The 22,193-nt window shown below is 37.3% G+C and overlaps 1 protein-coding gene across 1 annotated transcript in view; it reads left to right on the forward strand.

Annotated features, from left to right (window-relative positions):
* The first annotated feature begins 9,824 nt into the window (after nt 1–9,824).
* NYAP2 (neuronal tyrosine-phosphorylated phosphoinositide-3-kinase adaptor 2) overlaps nt 9,825–22,193 on the forward strand; it is a 444,340-nt gene continuing 431,971 nt past the window's right edge. Inside the window, exons 1-2 of the mRNA XM_006861900.1 lie at nt 9,825–9,982; nt 20,575–20,813. Of these exons, the coding sequence (XP_006861962.1) occupies nt 20,593–20,813 (221 nt within the window). The 5' untranslated portion in view covers nt 9,825–9,982; nt 20,575–20,592. The remainder of the gene's footprint in view (nt 9,983–20,574; nt 20,814–22,193) is intronic.

Genomic DNA, 22,193 nt, shown 5'->3' on the forward strand with positions numbered 1-22,193 from the left:
AAGAAGGAAGGTTCTTCATAGGATGGTTAATATTGAAGGTGGAAGGATGTCTGAGTCACTGGAATATGTAGGTCACTTTGAGCAATATATTTATAATTTATTATATTTATGAAATCTTCACTAGAAAATATCTGCTGAACAAGACAAAGAAGGGATGCCTGGATAAATTAATACATTACCTGCCATGGAAATATTCCATTTATTGCTAGTTTTCTCCTTTGCGTTTATGAATGTAGTGTTTGTGTGTATTAGTAGACCATAAATCTCAGCTTTTTCCAGTTATTCAGTACTCTGGATCCCAAAGTATCCATCTCACCTTTGCTGCTCCATGACCCCTAAGCTATATGTAAAACTCCAATTGACATCTGTGTCATTAGGTGTAAAAATCATGAGGGACATATGGCTCTTGTACAACAAAGGTTTTCATTTAATGCTGTTACCAAAATGCTTAGAAATCCTGATTGGATGGAAAGGAGATTAACCTTTTTCCTAGTGAAATAATTTAATTAATACAGAGGTCTTGCTCCCCTAAGCTAAATATGGAAAGAATCAGAAATATTACAGACTCTGAGGGGGTAAAAAAATCACCCAAAGCTAGAAGATTTTAGTGTAAATTTTGACTTTGGATATTCTTGAATGGACCTTTTGAAATTTATTGAACTAGATTGCTTAATTTTGATTCTCATTTCCTCATTCATATCACTTTTATAACAAAAGCATTCCCCACCATCTGGCTGATTTATAGAATGGGGAGGAATTTCAGGGTTCTGATTTTACTTATTTATCTGATTCACTGAAGGGACATATTTAACCCCAATATCATTAACTCTGCTAATCAGTATAATAGAAAGACCCAAACTCTATCCTTGCTTAAAAACTTTAAAAGGCATATCAAGTAATGGGGCATCTCAATGACTTCTTTCTTGTTGAAATCAGAAGCATCTGTATTGGTATTTCTCTTCTTGTGATTGACTTATTTCACTCAGCATATTGTCTTCTAGCTCCATCCATATTGCAGTATTTAACTTCTTTTCTTCTGCCTACTGAATAGTGTTCATTGTAGCGCATTTTATTAATCCATTTACCTCTTAAAATTGAAATATTTCAACAAACTGACATAACACTAACTTATCTATATCAAGAAATTTGGAAGACAACTACCTGGTCAACTGACTGAAAGAAATCCATATTTGTGCCCATTCCAAAGAGAGGAGACCCAACAGAATGTGGAAATCATCAGAAAATGTCACTAATATCCCATGCAAGCAAGCTTTTGCTAATGATAATTCAAAACAGCTGCAACCATGCATCGGCAGAGTGCTTCCAGAGAGACAAGCTGGATTCAGAAGAGGAGGTGGAATGAGGGATATCATTGTTAATGTCAGATCTATCTTGCCTGAAAGCAGAGAATACCAGAAAGACGGTTACCTGTATTTTATTGACTTCACAAAGGCATTTGATTATTTGGATCAAAGACAAACTTGGGACAACATTGTGTATTCTGGAACACTTAGTTGAGCTCATGAGGAAGTTGCACATAGACCAGGAAACAGTTGTTCGAACAGAACAAGGGAAAACTGAGTGGTTTAAAATTAGGAAAGGTGTGCACCAGAGTTATATTCTTTCACCATACTTATTCAATCTGTATGTTGATAAAACAATCTAAAAAGTTAGATTATAAGAAGAAAAATTTGGTATCAGGATAGGAGGAAGACTCATTAATAGCCTGCAATATGCAGAGGATACAATCTGCCCTGCTGAAAGTGAAAAGGACTTTAAATACTTTCTGATGAAGTTCAAAGACAACAGCCTTTGGTATAGGTTGCACCTCAGTGTAAAGAAAATAAAACTCCTCACCACCGGACTAATAAATACCATAACGATAAATGGAGAAAAGATTTAAGTTGTCAAAGACTTCATTTTGCTCAGGTCAACCATCAATACTCATGGAAGCAGGAGTCAAGAAATCAAGCAATATGTTGCATTAGGCAAATCCGCTGCACAAGACCTCTTTCAAGTGTTGAAGAGCAAAGATATCAGTTTGAGGAGTAAGGTGTGTCTGACCCACGCCATGGTATTTTCAATAACCTCAGGTGCATGTGGAAGTTGGAAAATGAATAAGGATGATTGTAGAAGAATTGATGCATTTGAGTTATGGCGTTGGAGGAGATTATTAAAAGTGCCATGGAATGCCAAAAGAACAAACCCAATTTGTGTTAGAAGAAGTACAGCCAGAATGTACCTTAGAACAGACTTCATCTTTCATACTTCGGACATATTGTCAGGTAAGTCAGACGCTGGAGAAGGATATCATGTTGGTAAAATAGAGAATTGAAGAAAAAGAGGAAGACCCCCCCCAATGATATGGATTGGCACAGTGGCAACAATAATGGGCTCAAATGTAACACCAATCATGAAGTTGGCGCAGGACCATGCAGTGTTTCCTTCTGGTGTGCATAGGGCCATTCTGAGTCAGGACCAACTCAATGCACCTAACAACAACAACAACAATTCATCTATCCATGGACATTTCGGTTCCTCCCACATTTTGGGTATTGTGACTAGTGCTCAGAGTCTCTGCTTTCAAGTCTTTTGTGCTCAACCTAGAAGTGGAATTTCTGGGTCATATGGAGATCAGCTGTGGTGCTATAGGATAAACATTGGACAGCTAACCATGAGGTCAGTGGTTCAAACTCACCAACTGCTCCTCAGAAACCCCACAGAGGAACTAACTTAACAACAATTAGCAGCAGAAATAACAAATAGTAGTGCTATTTTGGAGTTTTTGAGGAACTTATATACTAGTTTCCATAATGTTTGCACTATTTTCATTCCCATTAATATTTTTTGTTTTTATTTTAATCTTAGTCATCCTTGTGGGTATAAAATGGTTTCTCATTGTGATTTTGACTTGCATCCCTCTGATGGCCAATATTGCTGACCATCTTTTCATGTGTTTGGTGACCATTTGAAGGTACTTTTGCAGAAATGTCTATTCCAGTCCTTTGTCCATTTTATGATTGTATAAATTCAATTATATAAAAAGACAAGAAAAGGCGAATTTAAAGAGAACAGAGTTAATTAGTTGTTATTGGGAGCAAGAGGTGGAGAAGGGTTTAAGCAGTGATGAAAATACTGCATAGATTATGAGTAGGGTTGCAAAGCTGATTTTTGTTATTGCTATGAATAAGTTGTACACTTGTAAAAAACTGAAATTTCAAAAGTTGTGTGCTAGGTATGCTTGCAACAATGACAAAAAGAGTGGCTTCTGAGGCTGCTATGTACAACCAAAACCACATGGGAATTGCTTTCTTGACTTGGAGGTCTAAGGTCATGGTTTAATGGGACATCCTATTAAATTGGCCTAATAAAATGTTTAATGTTTTCTGTTCTACATCCTAGTTCATTACATAGTGCCTGGGGTCTTAAAAGCTTGCATGTGACCATCCAAAGCACAACAGTTTCATGGAGCAACAGAAGGAGGAGAGTCAGGAATAGGAAGAAGACAGGAAATGCATGAGTACTTGCCTCCATGAACAACTATCTCCCTTGTAGACCAGAAGAAGTGTTCTTGAAATGTTTGTGGTATTAAATGGTAGGATTTTTGTTTTCTTAATTGTCAACAATAAGTTATTTGTACCTAGCTGTTATTACCAAATATTTTGATCAAAGATTTCATAGATGAATCCTGGTCAATAAAGAGAGATTGCAGAACAGAATTTCACACTCCATGCAGGGTTGATGACCCTCTGAATCTGTTGTCATGAAATAATAAAATTTAAACTTTACACTGGAAATATTTTCTAAAGTCTTCTTTTAACCAAACAATAGTTAGTGAGCTTAATTAGTGAAAAATGTCTGCCTTGAGCACTCAGCATTTTTAAGAAGTATGAATATGGGATGGAATTGGTAACAGCAACAGGAAAGATCAGATAGGAATCTGACCTCATGGGAAAGTGAGTTTATATTACTAGGATATTAACAACTTACAAAAAGATAGTGAAAATAGTTGCACAACTTGAATACTATATAATCAGTCTCAAAATGGTACATGTAGAAACTGTTGAATTGATGTATGTTTTGCTGTGTACATTGTCAACAACATAAATGAAAGCATGAGTATTTCTTTAGCACACATTTGCTTTTTTATTGTAGCAAAAGAGATATAAAACACTATATTTTCCAATTCAACATTATTTACATGTATAAATCAGTGACATCAATTACATTACTCAACACATTTACAAAGATGTTAATGACAATAATGTTGGCTTCTCTTGTGACCCTATGTATTTTATTCTATGCATTAAAAATATTATTCTGGTTAAAGAAATAGAGAAACAGCTATGTGTTTTATAAAGATGCTCAAGAAGTAAAACAACACATACAAGAATTAGAACTTTTTAGTCTCTCCTTACCTTGACCCATAACATTTTTATTTGTTCGGTGCATTTTTTATGGCTACTCTTCAAATAAATTCAAATGATGTTCTTCACTTGATTCCAAGATTTGAAAGAGTGTGGATCCCTTTCTATTTCACCTGTTGTTAGTGCCACTGAGTTGCTTCTGACTTAAAGCGTTTCCAGGGATTGCTGTTAGCTTTGACCACCGACCTTATGGTTAACAATTTGAGACTTATAGCACTAGCTCTGCAATCATACTAAACACTTCTCTGCAAAGTTACCATAAATTCTACTGACAAATATTTCTCAAGAGAAGAAATAGCTCAACCGATACATAATTGGGTACTCATAAGCTTTTCACAAATCAAAAATATTAAATTTAAAGGAGCATCCATTATTTTGAATATGCTTTCCTTATTCTTTTGTGAAAGAAATTCCTTATATTTTCAGTATTGTATGGAAATAAATGACACTTTTTTTTTGTTTTTATATAAGTCAAGTTCTTCTCCTGTCATTGTAATTTTAATTTGATACTTTAACCCAATACTTAAAAATTATGGTGCATGAAATTAAGATGCAGTGGAACTAGCTACAATTTCATGAACTTGACCTATACTTATGGGTATTGTTGTTGTTAAGTGCCGTCAAGTCAGTTCCGACCCATAGCAACTCTGTACAAGTTTCCAAGGCTGTAAATCTTTATGGGAGCAGAAAGCCTCATCTTTCTCCTACGGAACGGCTGGGAGTTTTGAACTGCTGATCTTAAGGTTTGCAGCCCAATTCATAACCACTATGCCACCAGAGCTCCTTATACTTATAGATATAGTAGCACAAAATACCAACTGAGAGGGAAGGATTCATCATCCTATCCCCTCTGTATACAGGGTTGATATTGTTGTTGTTGTTGTCAGATGCCATCGAGTCAGAACCAACTCATAGCAACCCCATGCACAGCAGAATGAAACAATGTCCGATCCTGGGCCAACCTCACTACCGCTGCCACACTTGAGTCCATCAATGATGCCACCTGGCCAATCCATCTTGTTAGGGGTCTTCCTCTTTTTTTCTGACCCTCCACCTTACCCAGCATGACATCCTTCTCCAGTGACTGTTCCCTCCGGACAATATGTCCAAAGTATGAGAGATGAAACCTAGCCATCTTGGCCTCCAAGGAGCACTCTGGCTGCACATCTTCCAAAACAGATCTATTGGTTCTTTTGGCAGTCCAGGGCACTTTCAGTATTCTCCAAAACCACAACTCAAAGGCATCAATTCTTCTACGATCTTCCTTATTCACTGTCCAGCTTTCGCATCCATATGAGGCTATGGAAAACACCATGGCCTGGGTCAGGCGCACCTTAGTCCTCAAGCTGACATCTCTGCTCTTCAATACTTTAAAAAGTTCCTGTGCAGCAGATTTGCCCAGTGCAATACGTCGTCTGATCTTGTGACTGCTGCTTCCGCGAGTGTTGATAGTTGATCCAAGAAGAATGAAGTCCTTGACAACTTCAATCTTTTCTCCATTGATAAGAATGTTGTTTATTGGTCCAGTGGTGAGGATTTTTGTTTTCTTGACATTGAAATGTAATCCATATCGAAGGCTGTGCTCTTTGATCGTCATAAGTAAATGTTTCATGTCCTCTTCACTTTCAGCAAATAAGGTTGATAGGGACAGGCAACTTAGGCATTGGCTACCTAAAATGGGATGGGGGGGGGGCTATAAAGCCATGAAGTTACTGGCTTACAAGTTTTCAAGAAGGTGTTTAGTTTCAGAGTGTGCAGGGTAAGGTAGAATCCCCACTGAATAGTTTTCATCTTGTCTAGAAAGGAGATGGGAATACAATTCTTATAATTCAATAGTGAGTAGTTGTTATCATGACTAATTGCAATTGTCAGGTAGAAGTTTTGTAAAATAAAGGGGAAGTAGTTAATCTTACATTCCAGGAACAGAGGACCGTAGAACCATTAAGGGAGAAGAGCATGAGCAGAATGTGGAACCCTATCTAGAGAAGCAATGACATGGAGAGATGGAGGCAGAGATGAGGACGTGGACAGATAAAGCAGCTGAGGACTCTAGACTCATAGACAGAGAAAGACTCTGTGCTGGTGGCCAGGAGGCAGGCTTACAGAATGTTCCCTTTGGTTGTTTAAATGATTATATAGTCCTGTGTTTTAGTGTGCATCCCCCAGGAGGCAGGCTTGCAGAATGTGCCCTTTGGTTGTTTAAATGGTTATATATTCCTGAGTGTTTTAGTGTACATCCCCCCTGCCTCCCGCCCAAATAAAGCAGAAGGAATAGAAGCAAATATGTTTGAATGATGATGAACAGAGGTGATGGAAATCATTGCTATGAAATGATGAGTATAAACCGATGTTCTCCTATATAAACTATCACTCAATTCACAATAAAAACTTGATTTTAAAAAAAAGGATGCATTGGAGCTACAGTCTTGGCAAAGCTCATGAGACAAATATTCAACACAAAGAGCATGGATCCTAATCTCAATGAGCCAATGAATTTGAAGGTCAAGGCAAGTCATTTTACATCTCTGACTCATATTTCTTCTTAGGTGTTAAATATAGGCTTTACATTATAATTTATTCTAGGTCTCTGTTGTTCAAAACTGTAGCCACTCAAACCTGATAGAGTTATTAGTCATAAAATATTTTCACTTCTGGAAATCATGTCTGTCTTATAATTGCCTTATCAAGATTATTTTTCACCTTTGGTCACTAGATAAAAGACAACTTTTATGAGAACACTTCATCCTCAAAGAAATGATACCTTACTCAACTTCTTGATCATAGTGTGGTGGTTGCTACTGGCTTATAAGTGGTAGAAGAGACATTTTTCTACAGTGTGATGTCTTTTTAAGAGAAGTGGGGAAGAGGAAGAGAGAAAGAGGAAGAGGAAGAGAAATACATAACCTCTTCTGCTTCTCAGGCATATCTCCTTCTCTTTATCTAGCCAATCTTCCAGAGTGCTTTGTGTCATTAAACAGACTTGACATTCCAACAAAGAGTTGTACACATGGAGACCAAGATTAGCTTAAGGAATGTTATTGTTGTTTACCATTGAGGCAGTTCCAACTCAAAGTGATTCTGAACAGAGTTTCTGAGAGCAACTGGTGGGTTTGATCTGTTGACCTCTTAGTTACCAGTCCAGTGTTTATCCTAAAGTGTTTATCCCACACCAGGTTTCAGAGTGCACTTTAGGGCATCTGAAAATGGAAAGCCCTATACAATTATAATGTACTGATTTCTTGCTCACAAGTTACCCTAAAGAAAATTTACAAAACCAAAAACACATTATAAGTAGCATTTAAGAATTGTTGTTGTTGTTAAGTGAGTGCTATTGAGTCATTTCCAGCCCATAGAGACCCTGTATAGGGTTTCTGAGGAGAAGCTGGTGAGTTTGAACTACTGGTCTTGAAGTTCAAACTGACTTTGTAGTCTGGGGCATTAACCTACAACACCACACCAGGACTCCATTTAAGAATTAGGAAGGTGTATTTTAATTTATTATTTTTGTATGGTCTGCTGATGCTTGAAAAATCACTTTATATTCAGAATTCATTTTTCCAGGAAATTAGTTAAGAATTTAGATGTTCAGGATAACTCTTGGGAAAATCAACTTGCAAGTGAAGGTCATTTACAACAAAAGTTATTGGAAAAGATTATGGCAGAAAGAAATATCTACACTTCATTATTAAATAATAAGCTCATTTCCCCCTGTAGAAATTGACATTTTATACAAGATTAAGCAAAAAATTCACAATAGTACACAATTACCCCCAAGTTTACATAATAAACATCCGCATTTTACTTTTTACTCCTAGAAAAAACAACTTAGATTAAACAACAACACAATACATAGGAACAGGCTCACACACATTTTAGTTGTGCTATATATAACATGATTCCAGAGGATATTAAGGCGAGAATGAAAGGGTCCTTAAGAAATGTAGGGCATAAGTGACTTCAAATAAGTTCTACAGGAGTTAACGTCACACATGCCATCATTATTTTGCATCTGATTTTAGTTAAAAAAGAAACTGCACCTTGAACAAGACCTTTTCCCACATACGTGTGCACTGTACATATTCTTTGTAAGCGGGCTACTTGTGTTCTCATGCTGTGGGAGCAGGTGGCTTGAAGCTGTTTGGATGAGGTTAAAAAGCTCCACCCCTCTTTCCCCAAACAGCAGTCTGAAATATGTCAGCAGTAATTGTGAGCATGGCTAGGCTGTACAGGGAGGGTGGAGGCAACAGTGATATCAAATAAGGGTTTCAAACTGAGGAGAGGTTGCTTCATTCAAGTTGGTCATTTTCATTAGTCATACCAGAAGCAAGGGGCTTACAACTTAGACACTCTCTGTAGTGAAAACGTTGCTTTTTGGTAGATTCACATGTGTCTCCCCCCCCCCCCCCATAACGACTGAATTAGTGATGATGTGGATATAAATGAAGAGGTTCCTTTACCCTCTTTTCATTTTCTTATTTACTAATCAGACTTCAGAACAGTTAGATAAAAGAATGAGGATCTGCTGCCTAGATAGGAGGTCCTTAATGAGGATGGGAACCCCAGGGGTGCCGAAAATCCGATGTAGAAGGATGTTGCTTTCGGGTTCCTTATGATTTCTTCTGTTGCTTCTTCTCCCATCTCCAATGGGCCTGGTGAGCAGGAACTGTCCAAGGTGCTAGAATGCTGGTAGCTTTTCTGTTCACTGCAGACAGATTGCAGAAGCAGAGAAGAAAGATTACTGCTTATTTCAGAAGGTAGGTTCTTTGTTTCAGAATCCCTGATTAATCAGCAGCAGCATCAACAGACTGAGGCAGCTGGAGAGGAGAGAGAGAAGCAGGAAGGGAGGGAGTCAGGGGCAGGGAGGGAGTGAGAGACGGAGGAGAAAGAGAGAGAGAGAGAATATGAGAGAGAGGGCTGATTGTCACGGGGGAGGGACAATGCTACAAGCTAGGCTGCTCCAAACCTTCTGTATGTAAGTGGCAATGAGAAAGAACATCTTTTTGGCTGGAAGGAGACATTTAGAAAGGATGTTGCTGATTTTTGATTTTCATTTATTTTTGTCTTCACGGAATATAATCAAATGAGGCACCTTAGTCAGCCTGTGTGATTGCTTCGAGTCTTGTATCATCTGTGTAACAAAGTAGGTAAAATAATTCTATTTCTTTTCTACTGGACCTGGAAGGAGAGAGGCTGTCTGTTCATCCCCACCCATTAACTATGCCCTCTTTCCTCTGAATATCTGGTTAAGGAAGCAAGCACCTGTCTTCTGCCACTGTATCTCCTAGCAAACTTTAAAGGTCATTTGTTTTCTGATAGGAGGGACATCGATAATGCTCTGATCTCTAGCGATGAAGATCCTGGGAGTGGCTACTTTCCCCATTCAGATACAATGCACTTTAATTGAAGAAACATTGAGCTGAACTACGAGTCTATTTCTAATGGTGCTGGATTACTCCTGCAGAGCTGCCCTGGGATCAACCTCAAGACAGGGCTCTGGCAGACACAAGTCACCTTCTGATCACTGCACTTAGCTCTCACTGGGGACTTAAATTTTGGTATGTATATTATTTTTCTGATTCTCTAAGCAAGCTCACTGAACCCAGCACTAAGTAGACCAAGTAATCTAGTTACAAAATGGAATGAATTTTAGCTAGGGATACTTAATGCTGAAGTTTGAATGTCTTATGAGATGGAGCAGAAATAAAGCTAGAGCGAAGACATGCAGGACTTTGATGAGCCTCTAGTTAGTCTATAACCTGTCACTTACTTCATTATGTTACCATAGACAGGGATAAACTGGGTATTCTTTAGTAAAATAAGCCAAGATGAATTATTAAAAGCATTGAAAATATTTCATGTATTAATTGCATTCACGTTGTACAGCCAGCTATTTATCTGTTATTCCATACCATAAATATTTTACAACTGCCTCTTAGCACGTTTGTATCAGTAGCAATAGCCCTTCTCAAAAAACAGGTAGACTACAAAAAAAAAAATAATAATAATAAAACAAAGCAACAAACTCCCTAATATATACCAAAACTGTGACCGTCTCCTTCTAATTAGATATAAACCTCTTTATAAAATTAGTAGTTTGATACCAAACAATATTAGGAATACATTACTAATTTCTTCACAACGAATATTTTTAAAGAACTTTGTATGGACTTATTCTACTTGAGACACATACTTATTTTGTAGAAATGTCTTCATTTTAATTTTTCCAACTACCACTAATATCTTAAATATAAGAAATGTAGCTATTTCATATCTGGAAACACTGTTACCTGAACTAACATTGTTTATTCTCATTAGGAAACACTAAAGTTATTGTGCAACCATAAAACTGGATTTTTTTATTCTCTAAATATAGCTAAAGTAGAAGGGAATCAGACTGAAAAGGTTGTTCATGTTATTTTTGTCATTTTAACATGCAAATATTTATAACTAAATCATATGGAATAATGAATATAGAGCAATACTGTACATTAACTAATCTCCAAATTCTTTACATTTTAGATAAAGCTCCAATTGAATTTCTATAATGTCAAGTGTTAATGACAAAAATTAATATGAGAAACTGTGAGCCACAGATGCCAAACTGATTTTGTTTTTCTGAGGAAAGTGCAACATATGCTTGCCAACTCAGCAAAGAAGGAGACCCGGTGAAGGACTTTGATTTTAGAAAATGAGTGAAAACCAACTTGAGGGAAATATTGTATCTTTGACTCTACAGGAGCCCATGGAGTTGAGGCATTGGTAAAGTTAAGACAAAGAAGCAATGTAAAAATCCTAGAGACAATAAGTTTGACAATTGTTAAATAATAAATAAATCGTAGACTCCCAATCCAATTAGATGACTCTTATTGTAGCTCCAGTCAGCAATTAAACTGACTATATCCACTTTGCAAATATTGCCTTGTAAGCGTCTGAAAGCATTTGGCCCATAGCTCAGAAAAGTATCTCAGCCACTGGCAGTTTGTATGAGTCCTAATATTAGTGACAATGGGCAGTCTCTTTGTAGCCTGGACAGATAACACCATGACAACCTGGAAGTTGATGGGTGGGGTAATACTTGACTCATGATGTTACTACATTAACATAGTCTGTGGCCATGTTCCCCATTTTGGAAAGGGAGATAATGAACAAAAACTCATTGCAAAGTAATCTGCTTTCTGAGAAAAAAGCAATCATTGTCTTTGTAGTCACTTCAACAAGCTTTCTTGGTTTAACTTCAACATTTCCCATTTTGAGCAGAACAGCTGCAGTTGGATGGTGCTGAGAATGAGAAAATGAGTGTGTGACCGTTTATGGGGCTGGGGTTACAGTTTCAAACACAATCAAAGTGAAATTACAAGACACATTTTTGACAGATCATATGGTTTTTTATCAGAAGAACAATTTTCACATTGTTTACATGCGTTATGCATTATAACCAGGGTATCTATTCTGTTGCTTTGGTTCTACACAAAGTCAGCAAATTTTTGCTATTAATTTGCATATGTATTTTACATATGCATATGAGGTCTGATTATATAAATGCTTATATTTTCACATACCACGTGTTTTTACATACGTCTGAATACATTCAAAAAATGTAAAATATCTTTTTCTTCTGATGGATAGAAAAAACAAATAGATTGTCTTGTAAAACTTATTTGATTGATTGATTCAATACTGGTGGACAAAATAGGATTTTGTATCTCAGAGAAGATACAATGTTTAGAAAAATGTGAGGGAAAAGATAAAGTTTTAATGACTCAAAGCTTAATAATTTCCTCATAACATTGAGACAGATGTGTTCTTTGAAAGAAAGAAATTATATAAAGGGCAAGGAATTAAAAACATTGCCCATGCTCAAATTAATTGAAATACACACATGTACAGTGAATAAAAAATGTGTAGGCTTTCCATCAGGAAATTGATTTTCTTGTGTGTGTTGTGTTTCCTTGATTAACACAAATAGCATTATAATGAGAACATAACAAACTTTACTCTAGCAATAACATCTCCTAAAGTGTAGCCTCAAACTTAGAGTTTCTTTTAAAATATCAAGAATTGAAGAGCAATTCTGACCTCAACAAGTGATTTTTTGTTTTCTACCTTTAGCTTTCAAATTATGTGGCAAATATCTGTATTAATGAGGTCTTTGCAAGTTCAGATCTTAGAAAATCAAAGCTTTGGGTAAAAAACAGTTCTATTTCAGAGATTCTACACAAATACTCTAAGAAGAGAGAGAGAAAAAACAACAACATAGTAATGTCCAAAAGTGAGACAGTGAACTCCTTGGAAGATGCTGTTATACAGAAAACTGCATTTGGTAAATGGTAGTAAATGGTCCACCAAAGGGGGCTTCCTGAAAAATCAGTGCACACATCTACTTGGCTGATTCTGATAGAATGGTTGCTAGCAAAAGGCATGGCATCATACTAAATGAAGAATGTGTTCTGTATATTAAGAAAATAAATCCTTGCATATGTATTAAATGTATGAAAATTAAGCTGGCATGCCTAACTTTTATATGATCCTTTTTATATATGAGGATGTTTGAAAAAGTTCATGGGAAAAATGGAATTTCAAGATAATGGAGTTTTCCCATGAACTCCTTGAAGCTCCCTGGTATCTCTTCTTCAGCAGTCAGCAATTAAGCAAATGTCCTCTATACCATGGATACACCTAATATTGACACCTCTTATTTCCAAAGTAAATATTCTTCAAAAAATATGAGGCTACACAAAATTGACATCTTAATTTACAGAAGAAATAAACCACATGACTGTTGGACTGTAATTAAATATTTGGTTCTTTGTCTATATTTAATTTTTAAAAAGCTTCAAGTTTTTTCATTAGTTTGCTTTTTGTTTGAGCACTAAGACTTATGTTGTGACTTATCTTCTTGAGTTTCATGGATGAAAGCAGTAGTTATAAAAAGGTGAATTAAAAAAAAAAGAAAGTGAAATTTTTGTGTTTCCATGGATTCCATTTGGACCTACTTATGTATATTTCATGCTCTGTAAGTATATGTCATGGATATCTTCACTCTGTGGAAACAAGTGTAAAGAAATGTAATGGTACATGAAGCTCTAAGTTTAGCATTAATTTGATCACATTAGAAATGATATACAAAGAAAATGAGGAAATGGTTAATTTAATAAACAGCTAAATGATGATTGTATTCAACATGATCTAACTACCCATACTTTGGATTGGTCCATCTTAACTGAGTGGAATAAAATTTCTAACTCTGGAAAACGTTGCAATAGTATACAAATGACGACAGGAAATAAGTTAGGCAAATAAAATCATAAGATAAACTGAAGCGGAGCAATTAACTTTCAAATTCAATTTAGGCCAACATAGTGGTTATGAGTTGGACTGCCAACCGCAAGGTCAGCAGTTCGAAACTACCAGTGGTTCCATGGGAGAAAGATGAGGAGTTCTGCTCCAGTAAAGATTTACAGCTTCAGAAACCCTGTACAGGGTCGCTGTGAGTTGGAACTGAGTCCACGGTACTTAACAACAACATGTAACTTTTATTAAAATTGTACTTATTTTAAATATAGCAGGTCAAAGAAAACTCATGAATACAAAACTCAGCTGGGGAGGAGAGGTGTAAAGTGAAGACATGGAGGTAGTGTATTGTAGGGGATTTCTTTCTTCCTGATGTTAGATGATTTTAAAGCAGTGTCTCTACGCATAATAGTCGAAATAAGAGAGCTATTTGCAGACAAGTATATATGCCAAATCATACTGACCATATATAGGGTTTCCCAGGAGCGGCTGGGGAGTTTGAACCACCAACCTTACAGTTCAAACCAAATTTTTGGTCAAGTGCTTATCCTATGGTACCCCACCAGGACTCCATTTATACTGAAGCTTAGAAGGACACTCTTGAAAACCTGGACCCATGATGAAAAGCCCAGTTGCAGCAGGAGTGAGGCAAGACATGTAGTGAGGCAAAGTAGGCTGAATCTGAAGCTGTGGGTCCTGGGTAGCCCTGGAGAGAGCTGGCCTCTGGACTGAAGGGGCAGTGCTCTGCTGGCTCCAGCCAATGGCAGTGCTCTGCTGGCTCCAGCCAATGGCTGCTCAGAGATAGCAAGGCCCAGCATTATCTGGGGTAGTCATATTTTCAAAGGAATTCAGAAACCCAACTTCTTGTGGAATTTCCCAAATTTTCCATGTTGGCTAAAAATTCCAAGGAGAAAACAAAACTAAATCTACTTTATTTAGATCCACATCATGCAATCCAAAGAAAATACATATGTTCGATGAAGACCATGGATGCCAGTTTTCAGCTAATGCCCCAGACAGGGCTACAAGATTAAATTATCTTGAGCAGAGTTTGCTGCAGGCTGACCCATTACAATTCAGTCAATTCTGACTCAGTGACTTTAATGAGATTTCTGAGATGATGAACCTTTGCAGGAGCAGACAGTTCCATCTTTCTGATGGGCTTGAACCAGTGACTTTGCAGTTAGAAACCCAACACTTAGGCCACTGAGCCACCAGGGTTCCTTGGCTGCAAGGATGGTAAAAATAAAATTTACCCATAGAAAAGCATATGTTTCCCTTCAATCTTATTGACTCTGATGCCACAAATATCATATGCAATGATCTGTGGTATGTTAGGAAACTTTGGTGACACTATAGAATAAGCGCTGGACTGCTAACTGCAAGATCAGTAGTTCAAACCCATCAGCCACTTCGTGGCAGAAAGATGAGGCTTTCTGCTTCTATAAAGATTTACAGCCTTGGGAACACTATAGAGGGTTGCTGTGGATATGGATTGACCTGGTGGTGCAGAGGTTAAGAGGTTGACTGCTAAGGGAAATGGCAGTGGTTCTATATGGAAGCTCTTCCATAAAGGTTACATTCTCTGAAACTCTATGGGGGCTGTTCTCTGTCCTGTAGGATTGCTATGAGTCAAATTCAACTCTAAGAAACACACCAATCATAACAAGCTATACTGTTATTTACCCTGATCTAGCTAGAGAAATTAAGGAGCTCTGGTAGCGTAGTGGTTACGAATTGCGCTACTAATCTCACAGTCAGAAGTTCGAAACTACCAGCTGTTCCGTGGGAGAAAGGTGAGGCTTTCTGCTCCCGTAAAGATTTGCAGCCTCGGAAACCCTCTACAGGGTTGCTATGAGTCAGAACTGACTCCATGGCATACAACAACAACAAGCTGGAGAAATTACTTGGAGGAGAGAGGCATATTTGCCTCTTACAAATAAGATCTTCAAAGATGTTGACATCGGGGATTAGAGACTCCAGACAAACCTTTATAATAGGTGTATCTACTTGATAGCCAGCTAAGGGTCAGAAATGAACTTAATTGAGGGAATTATTGTTATCAAGTGACTTAGAGTTGGTTCTGATTCATAGATACCCTGTATAGGGTTTCTAAGAAGTGGCTGGTGGGTTTGAACCACTGAGTTTTGGATTAGCAGTCCAGTACTTATTCTACAGCAAGACACAGAACAGTCAAAATGCAGCCAGATATTTGGTGGTTTGAACATATCTTTTCAACATCTATTTTAGTTATAAATATAAATTTCTGAAAGAGAAACAAATTTATGATTGCACTTCTCTGTAATCTGACTGTGGATAACATTTAGAAAGAGATAGACACAACATAAGGCTTGCTAGACTTTAGTGTGGACATTGATCCAGTCGTTCACAATTCAGTTGCTGGAGAAAACCTTGTTGGCCCAGAAGGATGGAGTATAAGAATGTAAGAGATGGTAACAGTGAAACAGGTGGCATGACCCATCTTTCCCAAAGTCTTTGTCTTCCAGGTGTGGAAAATAGGAGAGAAAGAACTAGTGACCTGTCCACATGTTAGTAGACAAATCTATTAATCTTTTCTTGTGCTTCGTTTGCACAACACATCTGTGGTGAAGAACGATGCAGGACACTAATCATTCTATTCATCTATATATCAAGATAAAAATGTGGTCATTAAGGTACTACTCTATCAGAGACCATGATCCTGGTCACAGTTAACAGTTGTGAATCTGGTGAAGACATCTAGTCATAGATTTACCAGTTGTGTTCTAGTTGATTACAATGTATTGCAACCTCACATGTGTGAGAGGAGCACTGTATCCCACAGAGTTTTCAATGACTGTTTTTTTTGGAAGCACACTGCCAGGTCTTTTTTCTTAGATGCCTTTGGATAGACTTGAACCTCCAAGCTTATGATTAGTAGTCAAACCATATGTACCACACAGGAACTCCATAGAAATAGTAAAAACAAAACAAAACAGTCCATGGTCATTGAGTTGATTTCTACTCATGGGGATTCTATAAGAAAAGTAGAACTGGCTAAAGAGTTTCCAAGTTTGTAATCTTTACAGAATCAGACTGCCTCATCTTTTTCCTGCAGAGCAGCTGGTGGGTTTGAACTATCTACTTAATCAGTTTTCAGCTGTACACATAACCACTGCACCACCAGGGCTCTTTATAGTAATATTAAAACCAAAATCAAACCTACTGCCACCAAGTCGATTCTGACTCAAAGGAATCATATGTAGGGTTTCTGAGAGCAGACAGCCTCATATTTCTTCCCAGGAGAGGATGGTGGTTTTGAAGCAACAACCTTGCAATTAGCAGCCCAACAGATCCTATAGTACCATCTAACCAAGTTCACATTTATTGAACGCTTTTACAGCTATGTATATTTTCTAACTGAATCCTCAAAACAACATCTAAGGACTATTCTGATCCCCATTTTAGAAATATGGGAGCTGAAGTTTTAATTTGTCCAAAGTCACAGTCTAGGGGATGGTACCTGGCTGGGATTTTAAAGCCAATCTGTTTGGCTCAGCTAGGGCTCTCAGGACTGCCTCACTACCTCCCAAACATTATAAAGTGCCTCGTAAGTGTGGGCAAACCGTCAGACAAGTGTCATGCTTAAACTTTGATACAGTCTTAGTTCACTTTTAGAAGTCCCTGAGTGGCACACATGGCCAAATACTCAACCACTAACCAAAAGCCCTCATGGAACAGTGGCTAAGCACTCAGTTAATAAAAGAGAGGTCTGTGGTTCAAACTCATCAGCCACACCTTGGGAGAAAGATTAGGCAGTCCGTTCCTCTAAAGATTTACAGTCTCAGAAGGAACAGATGTACTGTGTCTTATACAGGGTTACTTTTAGTGGGAATCCACCTGATGGCAGTGGGTTTGTGTTTTTATTCCTTATTCACCCTCAACAATAGTGACAATAAACCATGACAGTGTAGTGGAAGACCCCACTGCTGCCTGAAGCATTGTTCTCTTTTGTAATTTATTTATTGGAATCTTATACTGCTCTGTGGAAATCTAGAGGGACACAGCGTGCTTTAACTATTCTTCCTTCCGGAGTGCCTGGTTCATAGTAGGTGCTCAATGAACTCTTAAATGAATGGATGATCATAGAACTGAATTCCTCTCTAGAAGATGACAGCAGTGTGGGCATAGCACTCAGTTAATTTTCATGACCAGAATGCTTTACTAGATTCCAAGGTTGATTTTCATCTCAAAAATTTCCATCTTAATCTTTTTTAAACCTTAGCATACCAAGAACTATAATATAAATATTTCATAATATTCTTATTTTAATATTTTCTCAAAACACAAATAATTGACACTCCCATCAATTTGAACCAGAACCTTAAGAAGATCATTAAATTAGAGAGATAAACAATTGATCTTGTATTTGGAATGTTAAACTGTGTAGAGAATTTCTGGTGTCACTTGCATTGGAGAAAAAATTATGGGAAAGACTAAAACCTATTGGATAATACCTTACACAATTGGGGAATATACATTTTTGCTCCAGGGCAGAGTGGGAGTTTGCAGCTTCCATCCTGAGGCATTACCTTCAGAATCCATGTAATTCTGACTTGGTTTGCTTAACTGTGGTGGAATTAATTGTCATACAGCTCTTCAGGTTTTATTTTTTTATTTTTTTAGCCTGAGCTACAATCCTTGGCAGAAGTGAATTCCTGATAATGGTAATGCTTTAGTTCCCTGAGAATCATGCTCTTGTAATTTTTTTCCCCCGAAAGTTGAAATCATTTATAGCATAAGTGTCCTATACTTAAGTATGCCCACCACTTAAGCATCTAATCTGATGGGCTGATATTAAAATACAGTCCATTACATTAGATAGTTGGACTTAAAAGGTCATTTCATTTGCCAATGCACTATAACTTAAAAACCAAATAAAAAATTATAAAGTTTGTAGCAAAAAAATCATGAGACCACAAACAACTCTTTTACCCTCCAGTCTCAACAATTTCTTATAGAATGAGGAATACATTCTTAATTTCAGAGTGGGCTTCAAATAAGGTATAGATTGATTGACAACTGAAATGTTAATAAATTCTGATTAGAAGTGAAGTTTCCATAGCTACAATTCAGGTTATAGAACATGATTATACTTGTAAAGACATCAGAATAGAAATAATTGGTAATCACTAAAATATGAAAAATTGAAATTTCATTATATAGTTGAACTGTTAGTTTCAAAATGCCTCTTTCAGTCTTCAAAGAAAGTTAAAGATGAAAGGATAACTTAAATTTTAATTGGCCTATTTTTCCCCCCTACTAATTAACTTTGATTCTGATTTTTCTGTCTGACTCAAATATGCCCATATTTTATATCACACAGAATATTCAGCCGAGGACAGTAAATTTGATGAAGCTTACTTTTCTTGTATAAGGAGCTCTGGTAGCGTAGTGGTTACGAATTGGGCTGCGAACCTTAAGGTCAGCAGTTCGAAACTACCAGCCGCTCCGCGGGAAAAAGATGAGGCTTTCTACTCCCGTAAAGATTTACACCCTCGGAAACCCTGTACAGGGTCGCTATGGGTCGGAACCGACTCGATGGCACTTCACAACAACAACTTCACAACTTTTCTTGTATATAGTCATTTACACTTAGTTCTATTTTTAAATTTGGTTAAAGCAAAATTGTGTATTCTCTGGCTTGATTGATCTTGAGACTTGTACTTGAAGGCATGGTAAATTTCATAGACCACCCGGTTATACAGCCATGCATCCATCCACATATACCCACTCAGAGTTATTGATTCTGTCAACTTTCCTCTCCCACTTTTACTATAGTGAGATTAGCTAACATTGATAGCATGCTCATGATTGCCAAACTCTATGCCAACATCTTTACAGTCATCACCCCTGTTAATCATCAGTTCAGGAGTGGGAGCTACTATTGCCATCAGTTTACAAGGGAAATATGTAATGGTTGATAGCCTTATCTTTTTTGTTTTCTGTTGATTTGATTTTGTCTGCTTAGGAATCCTTTTCTATGGCTCTGCTATTAAAATGTGCAAGTTGCAATGATATAAGAGTTATAACTGCTTGAACTACAGACGGGTTTGGATTAATGTGGCCTTGGTGATCTGTGACACTTGTTGTTGTGAGGTGCTATTGGGTCAGTATCAACTCATAGCGACCCTATGCACATCAGAACAAAACACTGCCTGGTCCTGGGCCAACCTCACTACTGTTGACACACTTAAGTCCATTGATGCTGCTATTTGGCCAATCCATCTCGCTGGGGGTCTTCCTCTTTTTCTCTGACCCTCCACCTTACCAAACATGATATCCTGTGATACTTGAGTTTGCCATTATTGAATACTAGTCTGAAAAATAATGGGGAGGTTATAAGGGATCTTTCCTAGATTTAAATTTATATTTTGGAAAACACAACAAGAACATACTTTAAAATTCATTATATTCTTTATTTGAATTTGAACTTAAAGATCTGTATGGCCATTAGAAATAAGTTTAACTTAGATCTGATACATCTTGTAGGATATAATTTTGAGACAACAAAATCATGACTATACCTAAAGCAAATCTATCATTCAGCACAATAGTTGAAAATCATGGTAGCTTTTAGTACCAGAACTTTGACCTTTGTCCTGATATTGCTGTGACTTTGAAAGAGTATTTGCTACTTAGGCAATACTCATTTACTATTTACTTAAAAAATCCTCTGACTGCCTGCAAGTTCTAATATGATTAGATTCCAATGTAAACATTGTCAATTTGGACTAACAAGATATTAGGGATAATAAACAACATCTTGATTTTTCCCCAGTTCTTGATGAAGGGATAATGTGCTCTCATCCTGCAGGAAGTGCTCCTTTTTTACATGATTTCTTCCAAAATGATGAGTTCTCATCCTGAGGAAGACCCTTTGGATGCGTTTCTCCAGTACATAGAAGACATGGGGATGAAGGCCTACGATGGCTTGGTTATACAGAATGCATCAGACATTGCTCGAGAAAATGATCGCTTGAGAAATGAAACAAACCTGGCTTACTTGAAGGAGAAGAATGAGAAACGCCGAAGACAAGAAGAAGCAATAAAACGGTAAAGTATGAATGCACGTGTTCCAAATTTCTCACGCATGTGTAATGTTGAGTGCTGCTGAGGTTGTGCATTGTCACCTGATAAAGAGGTTGTCAAAGTTGGTTAGACTGATTGGACAATGTAAAGTAGTACCTCAGTTGTAACCCATGTTGTGGACAAGGTCCTGGTCTGAGTTAACAAAAGTCACTGACTTAGGAGTTGTGTGTATGAAAGCACAGACTGGAAGGCGATGGAATCCAGTTCCCTTTCAATAAAAGTTTTGACTGAATATTTTGTGATAAAATCTTAGACACACAGACATCCTTTCAAAGCCAATGTTTGATGAAAATCCCCAATTTTTAATGGTTTTCATATAGAGTTTTTACCTTATAATAGGGTTTATCTTCTTTCTAGATTATGCCTAAGACTCATCAATAACAATTAGTGATCCTCTGAAGGTGGGCAGAACTTTAATTGTATATTCTCTGTACAGAAATTTACGGCTATTATATTATTATCGGGTACCAAGTGTTCCAGGTTCATTCAAGTGTAGTGACTGTTATATTGCAAAACCTAAGAGTTACAAGCAAATAAATCCAGAATTATAGTCTTCCAAATTGGCGTTAACTTTCCTAGGGCACTGAGAGAGAAGAGAAATGATAACTATCTTTGTTGTTGTTTTTTTAAGTGTTTGGTTTCTGCGAGTGTACGCATATCTGTGTGTATGTGTGCACATTTTCTACTGGTAGAAGATATGATATTAAATGGATAACTGAGCACAAATAATTATGCTATTTTGATGGTTTATCAATGGATCAGTCATCTTATCTAGTGTTAATGTTTGGACCTTTGCCTACTCTGACCATCATGGTATTTTGGAGAAGAACATACTATTTTAAGATGAGCTACTCATCTTTCCAGCATTGGTAGTTCAGGGTACACTACTGCATTAGGCTAATAGTGGGAACTTTATATGGAAGGAGTTCTGTTGGGGCAGTTTTTAAAGCACTTGATTGCTCACAAAAAGGACAGTAGTTTAAACCCATCAGCTACTACATGGGAGAAAAAGATGGCGGTATGCTTCATAAAGACTTACAGCTTTGGAAACCCTATGAGACTGTGAACCACAACATAGGCAGTTCAAACCCACCAGCTGCTCCTCAGAAATCCTACACAAGGTCGCTATGAGTCAGAACCAACTATACAGGATTCAAATTGTTGTTGTTCTGTGCCATCGAGTTGGTAGCGACTCATAGCAACCCTATGCACAAGAATGAAACACTGCCTGGTCCTGGGCCAACCTCACTACTGTTGCCACGCTTGAGTCCATTGATGCTGCCACTTGGCCAATCCATCTCGTTGGGGTCTTCCTCTTTTTCTCTGACCCTCCACCTTAACAAA

This window comes from Chrysochloris asiatica, unplaced genomic scaffold (assembly GCF_000296735.1).
Source record: "Chrysochloris asiatica unplaced genomic scaffold, ChrAsi1.0 scaffold00044, whole genome shotgun sequence".
In the NCBI taxonomy this organism is placed as follows: domain Eukaryota; kingdom Metazoa; phylum Chordata; class Mammalia; order Afrosoricida; family Chrysochloridae; genus Chrysochloris; species Chrysochloris asiatica.